Source organism: Dasypus novemcinctus, chromosome 21 (assembly GCF_030445035.2).
Source record: "Dasypus novemcinctus isolate mDasNov1 chromosome 21, mDasNov1.1.hap2, whole genome shotgun sequence".
In the NCBI taxonomy this organism is placed as follows: domain Eukaryota; kingdom Metazoa; phylum Chordata; class Mammalia; order Cingulata; family Dasypodidae; genus Dasypus; species Dasypus novemcinctus.
Genome location: NC_080693.1, coordinates 59,135,883 through 59,151,588, shown reverse-complemented (window position 1 = coordinate 59,151,588; position 15,706 = coordinate 59,135,883). Strand labels below are relative to the sequence as shown.

At 35.0% G+C, this 15,706-nt stretch overlaps 1 protein-coding gene across 1 annotated transcript in view; it reads left to right on the top strand.

Annotated features, from left to right (window-relative positions):
* Window positions 1-3,204: 3,204 nt before the first annotated feature.
* IKZF3 (IKAROS family zinc finger 3) overlaps window positions 3,205-15,706 on the top strand; it is a 111,905-nt gene continuing 99,403 nt past the window's right edge. The window contains exon 1 of the mRNA XM_058284169.2: window positions 3,205-3,305. Within this exon, the coding sequence (XP_058140152.1) occupies window positions 3,299-3,305 (7 nt within the window). The 5' untranslated portion in view covers window positions 3,205-3,298. The remainder of the gene's footprint in view (window positions 3,306-15,706) is intronic.

Genomic DNA, 15,706 nt, shown 5'->3' with positions numbered 1-15,706 from the left:
TTCAGTTTTATTTCCTTTGAGCCAAGTCAGTACTTGGACTGTTTCAGATGGTCCAGGAGCAATCTTTGTCAGTGATTTCATTTTCAGTGACTATTAATTTTACTTCTATAGCATAAGCATTAAAATGTGGTTCAGTGAGTCAGGTCCACCCATAGTTATGGTGTCTGGATTCAGGGTTTAGTCTCAAGTGTTCCTTCTTAAGGTGATCATGGGCAATATCTTCCATCCTCCAGGGCCTTGTCACTCCAGTTTTATTCGAAGTACACTCAGATCCACAGTGTTTCATTAGCTTGCCAGTTATTATATGGAGCCCATCCTTATAAATCTTCTGTGATAAACTCCTTTGAGCAGAGACCTGATCAAAGGAGAAATATCCTGTTACCCATTCACTTCTTAAAAATAACATTTTATTTTACAACAGTTTTATTTTTTAAAAGATTTATTTTATTTCTCTCCCCTTCCCCCACCCCCTTGTCTGCTCTCTATTCCATTTGGTGTGTGTTCTTCTGTGTCCTCTTGCATTTTGGGGGCCACTGGGAATCTGTGTCTCTTTATGTTGCATCATCTTGCTGCTGTCAGCTTCCAGGTGTGTGGCGCCACTCCTGGGCAGGCTGCACTTTTTTCGCCTGGGGCGGCTCAATGCGGGGCACACACCTTGCACATGGGGCTCCCCTATGCGGGGGACACCCCTCTGTGGCATGGCACTCCTTGCATGCGACAGTGATGGGTATGGGCCAGCTCACCACAAGGGTCAGGAGGCTCTGGGTTTGAACCCTAGACCTCCCGTATGATAGATGGACACTCTTGTCATCTGAGCCATGTCCGCTTCCCACAACAGTTTTGGATTTACAGAAAAATTGCAAAGATAGTAGAGTCCCCTTATATCCCATATCCAGTTTTCCCTGTTACATAATTAATAAACCAATATCGATATATTATTATTAATTAAAGTTCATACTTTATTCAGATTTCCTTAGTTTTTACTTACTGTCTTTTATGTTTCTGGGTCCCATCCAGGATACCACATTACATTTAGTCATCATGTCTCTTTAAGCTCCTCTTGTCTATGACAGTTTTTCCTTGTTTTTAATGATCTTAACAATTTTGGGTAGAACTGGCCAGGTATTTTATAGACTGTCCTTCAGTTAGGGTTTGTCTGATGTTTTTCTCTGATTAGACTGGGGCTATGGGTTTTGGGGGGGAGACCACATAAGTAAAGTGCATTTTCCATCACATCATATCATGGGCACATATTAGCAACATAACTTATTACTGTTGATGGTGACCATGATCACATTTGTCATGTTTCTCCTCTGCAAAGTTACTCTCTTTCCTCCCACTTTTTCACAGCACTATTTGGAAGGAAGTCATTTTGTGCAACCCACGCTTAAGGTGCAGGGAGTTATGCTCCACCTCCTTGAGGACCAAGCATCCAGTCCCCTTTTATCTCTCCCTTAGGCATCATTCTCTGGAATCTGAAATACTTAATACTAAGTTAAGTAATTACAGAGTAACAACATGTTTCACTGTTACTTGAATCTATTTATAAAGAACATTGTAATGAAAGATAAAAGTTCTCCACCACTTTTTAATAACCAAATAACTATTCATCCTCCATACCATCCCTGTGAAATTCTACAGTTCCTCTTCTGCTACTTTTGATGTGCTATTTTTGCTTTTAGAAACTAACAAACAAGAAGTTTCCCCTTTCAGTACTAAAATTACACCTAGAGTTTAAAGTATTTCTCTGAAATTGATGTTATCCTGTAGAACTCCAGCCCAAACAAGCTGTGGAAAACTGTGTTGCTTGCTCTTAAAACAAAGCCAACGAAAGCTTTTTACACACACACACGCATAGACCCTTCTTACAAAACCAATAGTTAAAATAAAAATGATTAAATTTATAGCCTGCATACTTTAACTCAGGGATTCTTTACCTTTTTTGTTCCACGGACCCCTTACCAAGTCCACACTATACTGTGTATTATTTAATAAATATATCGCACCTGCACCAACACGTCCCCACAAGAATAATGTTGGTTTGAATTTCAAACAACCCCTGCTTTAACTTGTTAAGTGTGGGTTTTTTCTGAATATGGTTTGCTGATGCACAACCCACCCCCCCGACCTAAAGTCTCAAATGAATCTGCATATACTACTAATAAAATTTTCTAACAAAGGGTGGCAGTGGCTTTTTTTTGAGAGTCATTCCTATGTTGTCCACGTCAACATACTGGATAGCTTTATAAAGACTCTCTTGAGCAATGTCTTTTAGGCCTCCGTGTGAAGAAAAGTTCTGCTTTTGAAAAAAACTGTTCCGTTGTCTCTTCTGTTCTCTGTACAGCCAAATGTATGCTTTACCTCTGTAGATTGGGAGGATGTTGGAAAGAGATGCTAACGGGTACATCTCTCAGTCAATTTGACTATTTTATCCCCCACCCCAGCTCTGCTTACTTTTCTGATCTTTTGTATGGACTTTTGTAAGTTGTCTCAGATCCTATTTGAAAGAAATTAGGATAGTTGGAAATAAACAGGAAGAAGAATGTGTAGTATTTTGTGAGTGGCGGTGATTAAACCAAGCAATTCCCAGAAGGGAAAACAAAAGTGAGAGAGTTGCTTTCTAAAATAAATTAAGTTCTAGTGCTCAAATCCTTTTGAACTTAGAGGTTTTTGAAAACTTGGATGAAGAACTCTTATTGTGTGAAATGGAACACTGAGGATGAAACAAACCCCAGAAACAATGTTTGAATGAAGTGAGTTCTTATTGATGATAATAGTGGCTATCATCTTCGAATCTAGACGTAGATTATAAATTCCAGATTCTGCTCAATTTCAAGCCTCTCTAAATTCAAACTTTTAAGAAAGCAATCCAGACTCCCACTCCCCGCCCTGCAGACATATTCTCTCATCCGTTATCCTTCTAAAATAGACATTTAAAATAAATATTCTAAATGAACAGTAAAATAGGCATTTTGAGGCAGTGTTCCGATCGCCTTTTCCGTTCTGTTGGGGTTTTCGAGTCTGGCATTCGAAAGGGGCTGGAGGCGTGGAACCTCCGGCGCTCGGGGTGAGCGCCCTGTACAGCCGCCGCCAGGCAGCGCCGCTGTAACCCCGCGCACGGGCAGGTCGCCGGCTCCTGCCCCTTTAAATGTGCGCCGCCGCGGCGGCCGGCTCCCGGGGACTCCCCGCGCCGGGAATCTCCCGCCAGCTGCGCGCGGCGGCCGGGCGACGCCAGGAGCACGTGGAGCGGCCGGGTAGGCAGAGCGGCAGCTCCGGCGCAGCCCAGCCCGGCGGCGAGATGGAAGGTGAGCCTCCAGCCCGCTTCTTTTCTAAGGGGTCTTTGAAAAGCTGGTGCACCGAGCAGAGAGAGTGCTTTCCGAATCTCGGTTTTGCTTCTATTTATTTCTTTTGTCAAAAATAAATATGAGGTATTTCAGAAGGCAGAGCTTGTCAGTTTTCACACATCTCTTTCTCATTTACCGCCTCCCCCCACTTTGAAAATTGATAACTTGGCCTAAATTGTATTTCATAGGGGTTGTCAGATATGAGAGGTCAACCCTAAATCGACTCTAAGGAAGAGTACTTAGAAGCATCCCTGAAATGGCAGCAAACTTAGGTGGAATAACTAATTCTTTCCGAAGTTTATTTTCGTCTGTGGCCTCAGTGTCCATTGGAGTTAAGGCTGATCTGAGTTACTTGTGAATGAAGGATGGCCGGTTTTTAAAGAATGAATACTATCATAAGGGAAACGTAGATTTTAAAGTGGTTGACACCTAACAGTTCCTTTGGAACTCGATCTTCTAATGATCCTTCTTTACCTGAGTCAAAAATAAAACTCACATTGAGTTCCATTTGAATTAAATTCGAAAGTCATAAAACCATCTTTGCTTCTCAAAAAAGTTTTCAGTATGTATTTCCTTTAGGAAAGCTAAAACTTCACACTGTTGTTCTAAGCTCAAAAAGTTTTTTCAACGTGTTCCTGAAACCTTGAAAATGGCAGATGTATCTCAATTTGGGGGGGGAGGATGATGGTATTTAGAAAGTCAGACTTTGTGAGAAAAGTAATCATTCTATTAAATGAGATAATGACACCTAATGAACTGATTAAAATTTTAAATTTGATAAAGATTATTGATTCATAATTACTGAAGGACCTGTCATTGACAATGAAGCTTGATCTTTGGCAGTTTTAGTTCTAGAGTATGTGAAGTTATTAAAATATGAGCAAATATTTTGAGATGCAAGATATAAATATCATAAAGCTTTTCTGTCACAATAAAATTGAGTAGAGCATTGTGGTCCTAACTCCTCAGTTTGAACACAGATATACTTACGATTTTTTTTTACAGCCTTACCCCATGTAAACATTTTTTCTGTAAGTAAAAATGCCAAATGATAAGTCAGAGAACTTATAAATGAAATAAAATGATGTCAGTGACCTTTCTATCGTTAAATAGGAACTTTTTATTATTGAATAATGCTTCATGTGTTTTCCTGTGTGAAAACTTTTTTTGCTTTTGCTTTTTAAAAATTATCAGGGTTAAAAACTAAGAAATTTGTACTCTGAATATTTAAATGGTTTATGAACTGTAATTTTCAAACATGTGAGTATTTTATTGGCCACAAAGGAAAAGGAAAAAATGTTAGGTTGCTATACACTATGAAAGAAATAATTTTTTGAAACTCTCCTATTTTATTATAAATTAATGGCTAACTTTGTTTTTGTGAAGTTATAAATCAGTACGCTACCACTATTTCTCCTAATCTTAGCCATATCTATTCCCAAGAATAATTTACAGGATCATGTAAATCCATGGAAATGAGAGTGTTTTCTCTGTAAATATTAAGACTTAAGTTCATTTATCTAATGTGAAATAAGGAAATTATTAACTAAATGACATAATTGTGGATACTACTCTCCTTACAAAGACTTTTAGATAAGCCTGGATGAAGACTCCATGATCAGATTGTACAGACTTCATGGAAAAAAGAGATAGAATATATAGATTAAATTCATAGGTCCCTAGAGATAGATTATATACAGTATGCTTAGTTCAAAAACTCCAACAGGTAACAAATAACTTCAACTTTAAGATAAAAGGTTAATGATGTGAGTTCAGCTATTCTAATGACAGTCCTTGAGGACAGAGTATTTGATGTTGTAAAATATGTAGTTCATTATAACCTCCCAAAATTGATTGATCTAGCTCATGTTTTTAATATTTTAAAAATATTTTTCTATTATCTTGATATTTTGGTCTCCATATAGAATAAGTAGGGATTTGAGCTTTAGTGTACATCTCTTGGCGGTGTAAGAAAGTAAAATACCTTATGGAATACTTTTATTTTCTGCCTAATTGGTGGGGTCAAATTAATATGCTACAGTTTATTGTGAAATGTAAGACTGTATAGTCAATCATTCAACATATGAAGTCATTTATTTCCACTTATTCATCATTTATTAACAGAATTTTATTGAGATTATCTGTGTGAAAATGTCAGATGAAATACGTGTTTGAAATAGAAATCTTGTCACATAAAAAGTGAGTTAATGCATATAAAACAGAAGCTATAACCTTTTCTTTTCTCACAATCGGTGACTCTAAATATTTTCTGCCCAAAGACTCTTTATGTATTGGTATATTATTTCTGCTATAATAACATCTCTGATATGGTTAGGAAGGGAAGTGGTTCACATATATGAATTTCACAGGTAGTGGGAGACTTTTCATTTAATGTAAAATCTTTTTATTTTGACAATATTGGATAGAGATCTTTCTAAGTGTTTATTTCATAGTTCCCTGCTTTATAAACAAGGTACACAAGAGAGAATTTTATCTTAATGACTCTGGGTCACTATTCTGACTGTCAGGTAATATATTATTCTATAATATATTCTCTCAGTTGGTTTTGAACTGTGTAGAGCTGACTGCCTCTACAGTAAATATTCCAAGATTATTATACAGTTTTTGCCTCTTTCTTAATGTCAGTTTCTGCTTCTCACCACATGGATTATGTGGTAGCCATTTTTTTGTTTCTAGGTCCCTTACTGTGCTCTGAATGGTTAAGAAGAACAGAGCAGGGAAAACATAGATTGAGAGGTGAAGAATTTTTTTGTCTGTTTTTTGTTTATTATTATTGAAATAATGAAAATGTTTTAATAATGATTGAAGTGATGAATCTACAACTATGTGATTATACCAAATACCACTGATTTTACAGTTTGGATGAATTCTATGCTTTATTAATATGTATCAATAAAATTGATTCGTTTTTTAAAAATGAACAGAAATATAGCCTCCAGATGGTGGAGTGTGCTAACCCCCTCCCCTACTCCCCTCCCTTGTTATGGAGGATAGAATGGAAAGGAGTTCTAAGGACAGAAAGGTCATGGAGTCCTGATAGAGCATCATTCTAGAAAATTCCTGTTGTGCTTTCCATAGTCCAGTGTACTATTTCACATTTCCATGCCTCTGCTAAAATGTCCAGCCCATTCTTCACTGGGTAAAATGTCCAGACCCAGCTCAGGCATCATCACCTTGAAGGCTCTGCAAGTGACTCCCCTCTGATAACCTTCCTCCAAGGGCCTTCTGGTGACCCCCCTATCCATTCCCTCACCTCCTCCACCTAGGCAAAGGGCTTCTCCTTTCTGTACATATTTCTACCATATTGTATTGCAGTTATTTACTGTTTTATGTGTTTATCTCACCCACTGGTCATAAGCTACTGGAGGGCTGAGACTATGTCTTTGTATCCTCAGTGCCAGGAGTGGTTCCTAGTTCATAGAAAGCCCTCAGAGTTGGTTGCACTCAATTAAGAAAATAGTGCTGAACATAATTATCATTATGTTTATTGCAATATATTTTATTTAAATAGTTTTGTGAGTAGGAGTCTTTGATAGAACTCAGTAATTTTCTCAAGTATTTAAATGGGGTAACCTAAAAAGAAAGTATAGAAAACAAAAATGTTATTAGACTTTCTCTTAGCAGATTTCAGGATCACATATTAGTCCATTAAAATATAGATTAAATTATGAGCAAAAACTTGGCCTTCATTATTATATAGTATAGTATCATAAAATTAACAAAATTTCAGAAGTAATACTTTAAAAATTCATTATTATAAACTTTTCATTTATATATAAATACGTATAATTGCACTTATTTAGCACTAAAAGATCATTGATACATCTTTTATCAGACAGTCGCCCAACAATCATTGGCTCCTGACTCAAGCTGTATTTTTAAACCATGTATGAGAAGAACTAAGTAACACAGAAGCTTCTCTGTAGTAGGTACTTATTAAATGTTTTTTGGGGGGTTAGTGTGCTATGGATTCGTTAATTATTATGAAAAGACACCCTAAACATCACATAGATGTAGAGCTCACTCTGTTTCTTGGACTTTATTAAATACAGTTCTCCATTAACTGGCACAATGAAAATAATTAAAAATTATAAGGATGACCCTAAGGTCTCCTGAATCATCAAAAAATATAATTATGAACAAATATTTTTTCTATTATAAGTAGGTTATTTGAAAATTGATCTATGTATAATTCTATTAATTATTATTACTATGTAATCTGTCAAATTATTTTTATCCCCAGTGATTCTGAATGAGATCATTTTTTCAGCCTGAATTGAAATCTCCTTTTTTACATAAAAAATTAACGTTCCTAGAGTCCGAAGTGGAGTATAGGAAATCGAAATGGTAGTTGATAATGTATTATATTGGATATGTGTCCCATCTAGGAGGTATAAAAAAGTTTCGTGTTTAATGGTTGATATAGAACAGAATAAAATGCATTTATGGAACAATGCTCTTTACTCATTGTCATTAATTCAAAATGAGTTTACTTCTTGACTTTTTATATAAATGGATTTAGCAGCATATCACAAATATGGGTGTGTTTAGAGATGAAAGTTTTCTTTATTGCAACCCTGGAGTCTATGTTTTTCTATTTAAAAAGTTTGGGCAAGAACAGTTTTGAGATTGAACTCTTAACAAACCAAAATACATGAAATACACACTTAAGACTTGAGACTGTTAATGGGTTTATAAAGGAAGCTTTTAAAAAATAACATAAATAGAAACATTCAATAACATCACTAATGAAAAAACTGTATTTTCTACACTTAACTCGTAGCTGTCTAAGGATGATTTAACTAGATTTCATAGTTACTTTTGGTCATTAGTACACCTATAGCCCCTTTGTAGAATGCCAAGTTCAGAGTGTAGGAATCTTTTTTTTTAAATTTTTATCACCAATAATAACTAGTATCCATAGTCGGACTGCAGTCATATGTACTGAAAAAATTAATAAATGTATTGGCTGTGTTTTATCATTTGACTGTTCAGCTGTTATGGTAAAGAAAGGAAAATAGTGATTCTGAAACTGGTTAATTTTGCTAATTTATCAGAGGTGCCGGTAAAGGTTTGGTAGAAGAGATTGGAGCATTGGCTAAAATGAAGTTTTTTGAATTATGAATGATGCTGTGTGTAGATAGCTTATCTTTTCTAATCCAAAATTGGCTCTGCTCTGGGCAAAATATTAGCGCCTTCTCTCTTTGGAATCGTCTGAAAATGTTGCTATATTCTTTATTTCAGTGAAGCACTGCAATTTCCACAAAAAACCATTTTTTAAAACAGTTTTAAAAAAATTCTTAAAGCTGTTAAGATTAATGTATTTCACTTAATTTGAGTTCCCTATAACAGCAATATCAGTTTGTTTCTGAAGTGATGTCATTTTGAGAGACCATTAACTATTACCAGAATACTTGGTAGATTGGAACAATTTCCTGAAATAGAAATCATATAGACTGTGGGTATGAAAAAAAAAATCACTCTTACCAATTTATAAACATTTTTAATAGATGGAGAATTACATTTTGGCTGATGTACATAGCTCCCATCTGAAAATTGGAAGTAACCAATTTTTATAGTATTTAACAACTACTCATTTTTGTTGTTATCTGCCTTTATCTCTGCAGTTAAAAAAATCACTTTTAACCTCTAGTGGTCATTAATAGTTTAGTATATCCTTGTATACAGTATAGACAGTTCCATAGATGTACTTCATGGCTAACCTGATTTAAATTGCATTTGAATTTCAGATGAATCATAGAGCAGATTTTATACATTGAAGATCATCTATATATAAATTTATGCTTTGACCTCAATATAAAACTTTCTTTGTCAACTCTCAGTAAATATTAAACATTTTAAAATGTGATATTGAGTAAGAAGTTTGTCATTCTACATTAGTCTTTTACTTTCCTGTGCATATTTGCTTATTTAAATTATTTAAGTCAGGCTATCACTATAACTCCCACTCCCTGTACTGAATGCCTATAAAAGTTCAGGGGCTTAGAGCATATTTTTTATCACAGTGTAACAATCAGTTTGTTTGTTAACAATAACAAGAAACATGCTACATCATGGTCATGTGTTACAGATCTTTTACATACTTATTGTAAGTTTATGGTATTTGTCTGATTTTTATATTCAGAATTTAAAAATGAGAATTGTTAGTCTAACAAAGACTATCTACCATACTCTTTCAAGTTCCTGTGAATAGTTTAACTTAAAACTATTCTAAAATGATAGGGCGATTTGTGAAGCACTTGCAGGTGATAATCGTTTTTTTATGTGTATGTATCTTCAACTTTTTCCATATTGTCAAACAAGACAAAACACAGAAATAATTTGAGACTACATAAGGCTGCAACTTTCATCCATAACTCTAGATTTCTAGTTTTTGTTTATTAAAACAGCCTTGTTCTCACTGATGGATTTTTTAGTAATTGTTATGTCTTTGAACTTATTATAATTGTATATTATTAAGACATCTCTTATCTTTTTTATATATGGTAATTCTTGAAAGAATTCATTTGAAAAAAATGCTTCTGTCTCTTTAAAAAGAGTTTAAAAACCAGAAACAGAGACTTTCCTATGAAGTAGTCATCCCTGGCAGGTAATATTGTCTAAGAGTCAGCAAATTCTGTAGAAATTATGCTGTTCTGAAATTAATCCCATGATGCCTTGGGTTAAACGACTTCCTTTGTAGCATAGTGCTTCTAAACTCCATTTTGGTGCTGTGGATATTATGTGGTGCCACTTAAACCTTGAGAAATAGATGATCCACAAGAAATAATCTAAAGCAATCATGTTAGTGCATACCCAGGGGCCAGGTGAGAGAACTTATTCATGACTGGTGTAAACCACTTTATCTTTTGGTTTGCAAATCATTTCAGCAACAAAATTTGGAATGAAAGGGTTTGTAGACCATCCTAATCAATACAGTCTGCTTGCCATCATAAAAACAAAATTCCCCAGAATTAATAGGAATATTTTTGTGAGTAGATGAAAGAATTAGGATGAGAAACCAATTTTTTACATTTTTAATGCATTCTAGAAATAAAATTGTGAACTTGCTTGGTAAACAAGAATTCAGCATGAAACAGACACTTGGCATTTATGAATATAACCTGCAGTTTTGACTTTTTGTTAGTGACCCTGAAGGAACATAATACATGATAATTTGTAAATGTTATTGGCTTTTGTAAAGATCAAATGGGATAATGTATATAAAACCCCTAGCTCAAATTTGAATTAGTGAGGCTGGGAGACCATTGCACACAAACAAGTCTATAACTTCTAAGTGAGCCTAGCCAAGGGTATAGGATGCACATCTCATTAAAGGGAATTTGGGGATTCTCAAAATGATTCTATAGATAGCTATTGTAAACATCAAGGGCCTAATGTTGTCTTAGTTACCCTGAATTTAACCAGAAAAACTTTAAAGATAATTTTTAGGGAGGGAAATGCATTTCTACAAAATGGAGTTTGGAAGTACTATGACAAATGATTAAACAAGCCGCTATTAAGAATTCATATAGATACTTATAGGTCTTCTAGCATCTCCTCTATACAGTGATACTTGATTAAATGAAGACCTTATGGTATTCCACTGTTAATCTCAGTCTGCTAACAAGAATTGCTTCCTAAACAGTGGTTAGGATGAGACACCAAAAATGAGACAGACTCATTTTTAGCAATGGAATACCCATTTATACCAAAATTTTTCGTGAGTCAGATATAAGTGTGATGTTCTTGGTGCAAGGGGTTAGGAGGGAAGAGACCACTGCTAGGCACACATTGCCATTGGGCCTTTCCTTCCTCTGCTGCAGATCAACACCTGTGGCAGCCCTCTGGAACCCTGAAGTTCCGTGAATACATTTTGAAAACTGATTCAGACCGTTACCTGTTTTCTCTTCCAGTAACGCTGAATCTATACCTGCTTCTTTCAGTCAGTTTTGAGGATGGCTGCTAGAATGAGCTTCCTAGAATATCAAGTTACTTCCCAATTCAAAAACCATTTTAAATGTATCTTAGCTGGGCATTGAAGATATTCCACAATGTGGCCTCAGTATAAACCTTTCCAGTGGTATCCACTGTTCTCTAATGTTGTTATTCTGGATGGCTCAGTATTCCTTGAACATGCCTTGCTTTTTCTGACTCCCCAATTTTCTAATGCTATTCAAACTCAGAAAGTCCAAAAATGAACTTACTGTCTCTCCAATCCATTATCAGTTTCTCCCAACTTCCTAACACTGTTAATTACACCACAAGTGTGCCAGTTGAAATCCTTATTTGTGATGGTTGGTCCTAAATATTAATACCATCTCATTTAGGGAGCCATCCCTCGTTCTAGGTTGGAATCTCTTTTCTGAAACTTAGTAATGTAGTATGTCTGTTTAATGACTGCCTGGAACCTCATTGCATCTTATGTATAAACATGAAGTATTTTTTGCATGATTTTAATATACTCTCAATTATCTAGGAATATAACCACTGTGTAAATTGAGGGTGATTCTTTTTTCAGTTGAGAATCCAGTCTTTCACCATGATTAACGCAACCTGTATCCTTTTGCTTGTATAATTGTTGCCATGGTGATTCCACAAATACATCTGATTATTATTATGTCTTCATGAATCATTGTGCCAGTGCATTTATATATTGAAATACAATTAATTTTGTTACAGTTTACTTTCATTTTTTTTCCACCTTTATTTTTACAGTTAGGGCCTTATTTTTGTTAAAAAATAAAACCACTTTAAAAAAAGCACAAAAAAAGTTTATGTGTGTGAATAGGAATCCATGATGATAAAAGAGGTTATTTTTTTCCTAAAAGGGGAGCACTGTGTTTTGATAGGGTTGAGAACCTCTCTTCTAGATAAACAGTTTACTACAAGAGACCAGCCACAGTTTAAATAAGAAAATATGTATGAAATTATCCCGTACAATACAAAACAAAGTTAGGGTCCAGCTGATGTTCAGTTTAATTCTAAAATCATCTGCAAGAGTTCTTTAGACCCTTGCTAATCTAAGCACAATCTGTGGGCCAGTGGCTTCTATATCACCTGGTAACTGTTAGAAATGCAGATTCTTAGACCAGACTGCATTTTAGCAAGATCCACAGGGAATTCTTGTGTGTGTGAAAGTTCAACAAGCAGTGCCCACATTTTGAAAATTATCAGTGAAAACTGTTACCACTTTCATTAGCACATGTTCCTTCAGTGGTGGGTCATCTTCATATACGTATTTAGCATATATTTTAGTTGTTTAAATGCTGATTTTAAAAGTTGAACAAATCTTTATAACATATCATTTTGATATAACAATCTAATTCAAAAGTAAGAAATTTTAATTCTTATTCTTCAAAAAATATTTATTGAATGAGTGCCTTTTAGATGCTGTATATGCAAAATATTGGCAATGCAATGGTGAACAAGACAGACAAAAAAAGTTTTGCCCTTTTGGAATGTATAGTCAAATGAGGAGGACAGATCAAATGAAATAATTAAAATTATGTTAAAAGTGCTACAAAGGAATAAACAGTGCTAACATAGAGAATAATGGTGGGGATAGAGTAGATGAAACTCTTCTCTGAAGAAGAGTCTGGCTAGAGATAGAAATTTGATCATCCTCAGCATATAGATAATATTTAAAGCCTTAGTAATAAATGGAAAGAGAGAAGGGGCTCAGAATTGAGCTCTGGGACACCATCATGTAGTGGTCAGGTAGAGGAGAAGGAACCAGCAGAAGAGAAGGAACAGCTATCAAGACAGAAGGAAAGCCAACTGAGTGTGATGTAACAGAACTCAAGCGTTGAGAGTATTTCATGAACAGTTTTGGTGGTTGGCTACGTCAAATGTGGCTGGGAAATCAAGGAAGGTGAGGACAAAAAGTGGGTGCTGGTTTTGGCAACTTAAAACTTCTTAGAGACCTTGCAAAAATGGTTTCTGTGGAGTGGTAGAGATGGAAACCAAGTTGAGGTGGTTAAAGCAGGAATGGAAATAGAGGAAGTAGAAAAGTTGATGCCAACAGTTCTTCCAGAAGGTGAAGCAGAGAAATAAGTGAGGCTGTTGCTCGAAGATGTGTTAAAGAGAGATTTCTTTTGTTTTTGATTTTTTGTTTTCCAAAGATAAATGGAACAAACTATCTGTAACCCAAGTTTGTTGAAAAACAAAAAACAAAATTGAAGCAGATCTTGAAATCTCAGTTTTCAGGGAAGTTTGGAGAATTGTCTATTGCAGAAAATATCTTCATATGTGAATCATTTTCTTCACTATTAGATTTTTAAAGCTAAATGGAACCTATTTAGCTAATGATTAGTATAGATATAATGTATAAAGACTCTAGAAGAATCATGAAATTCAGATTTATCAGAGGTGGGAAGATACTGTGTAGTTGCATTTCTAAGGTTTAGAATTTTAAATATTTGGGAATACCTGAATGCTCAATAGATTTTTAAAAAGAAGGAATAATTTATATATATTAAAATACACACACCTTATATCTTACATATATAGCTTGATCAATTTTTACCTATATACACACATTCCAGATTGAGATATGGAATGTTTTCATCACCCCGCATTTTCCCTTGTGCCCATTTATCTTTAATACTCCCCTTTACCCTAAGCAAAACAATATTTTGACTTTTATAATTATAGATTTGTTTTCTTATTCCTGAATTCTATGTAAATGTAATTATATGGTACATACTTTTTTGTGTCTGACTTCTTTTGTTCAATTTAATATTTTTGAGGTGCATCCATGTTGTTATATTTCTTAGTAGTTCATTCTCTTTTATTATTGAATAATATGAATATACCATAATTTATTTATTCTACTGTTGATGAACATTTGATTGTTTCTAGTGTTTGGCTATAGTTTGAACATTCTTGTACATATATTTTGGTAGATGTATACACTAATTTCACTTGAATATATCTTTTAGGACTTGCATTTCTGAGGCATAGTGTAGGTATATATTTTACTTTGATGCATATTGCCAAATAGTTTTCCCAAGTGGTTGGGCCTGTTTGCCTTCTGTTAGCAATGTATGAGCTTTCCATTTGTTCTACATCTTGCCAAAACTTGCTATTGTCAATCAGTCATTTTAATTTTAGCCATTCTGATGGGTGTGTAGTGGTTTTTCACTGGATTTAATTTGCATTTTCCTGATGTTGAGTACCTTTTCATGTTTTTTTTTAAAGATTTATTTCTCTCCCCTTTCCCCCCTGCCGCCCGCTGTCTGCTCTCTGTGTCCATTCCTTGTGTGTTCTTCTGTGTCCATTTTCACTCCCATCAGGCAGCACCAGGAATCTGTGTCTCTTTTCGTTGCATCCTTTTGCTGCGTCATCTCTCTGTGTGTGCAGTGCCACTCCTGGACAGGTTGCGATTTTTTAGTGCGGGGCTGCCCTCCTTGCAGGGCACACTCCTTGCATGTAGGGGAACCCCACATGGGGGACACCTCTGCGTAGCATGGCACTCCTTGTGTGCATCAGGACTGTGCGTGGGCCAGCTCGGGTCAGGAAGCCCTGGGTTTGAACCCTGGACTCCCACATGGCAGGTGGATGCTCTATCAGTTGAGCCAAATCCTCTTCCCTTTTCATTTGCTTTTTGACCATTTGGATATCCTCTTTCCTGAAGTACCTAATTCTTTTTTTAAAAAATTGGATTGTTAGTCCTTTTTGTTGTCTTTGAAGGCATTCTTTTTGTATTTTGGAAATGTATACTTTTTGTCAGATGTATGTTTTAAATATTCTACCTTGTTTGTTGTAAATATTCTAACTTGTTTATTTTCTTAATCTACTTGATAGAGTTCTTAATTTTAATGAAATTAATTTATAAAATTTTTTTCTTTGTATCCTGTTTAAGAAATATTTTCCTACTCCAAAGTCTTGAAAATATTCTCCTGTGTTTTCTTCTAGACGTTTGATGATTTTAACGTTCACATTTATGTCCATGATCCATTCCAGTTAATTTGATTCTATTGTTGACCCCAATTATTTTACAACAATAACTAGGCATTTTATAGCTATAAAGTGATATCTTGCTTTGAATGTGCTGGAATCAATCAGAATAGCACAAATATTTTTAAAGTAGCAATGATATGAAATGCCCATTCTTCCATTTCCCTCTACATGTTCATTTGGTGGCATGTGAATCAAAATTAAAATAGAAGTGTTTATTTTTCTACAACCATAGAGTAACTTATCTTTTTAAGGAAAATAACACTAGAGGTTGAATTTATAGAACTGCTAAAATTCTCAGAGTTCACCTGTGCCCCATAATCTATAATGGCCTCATTAGACATGAAATTTACAGGGGAAAAAATGGGATACTTCATTTA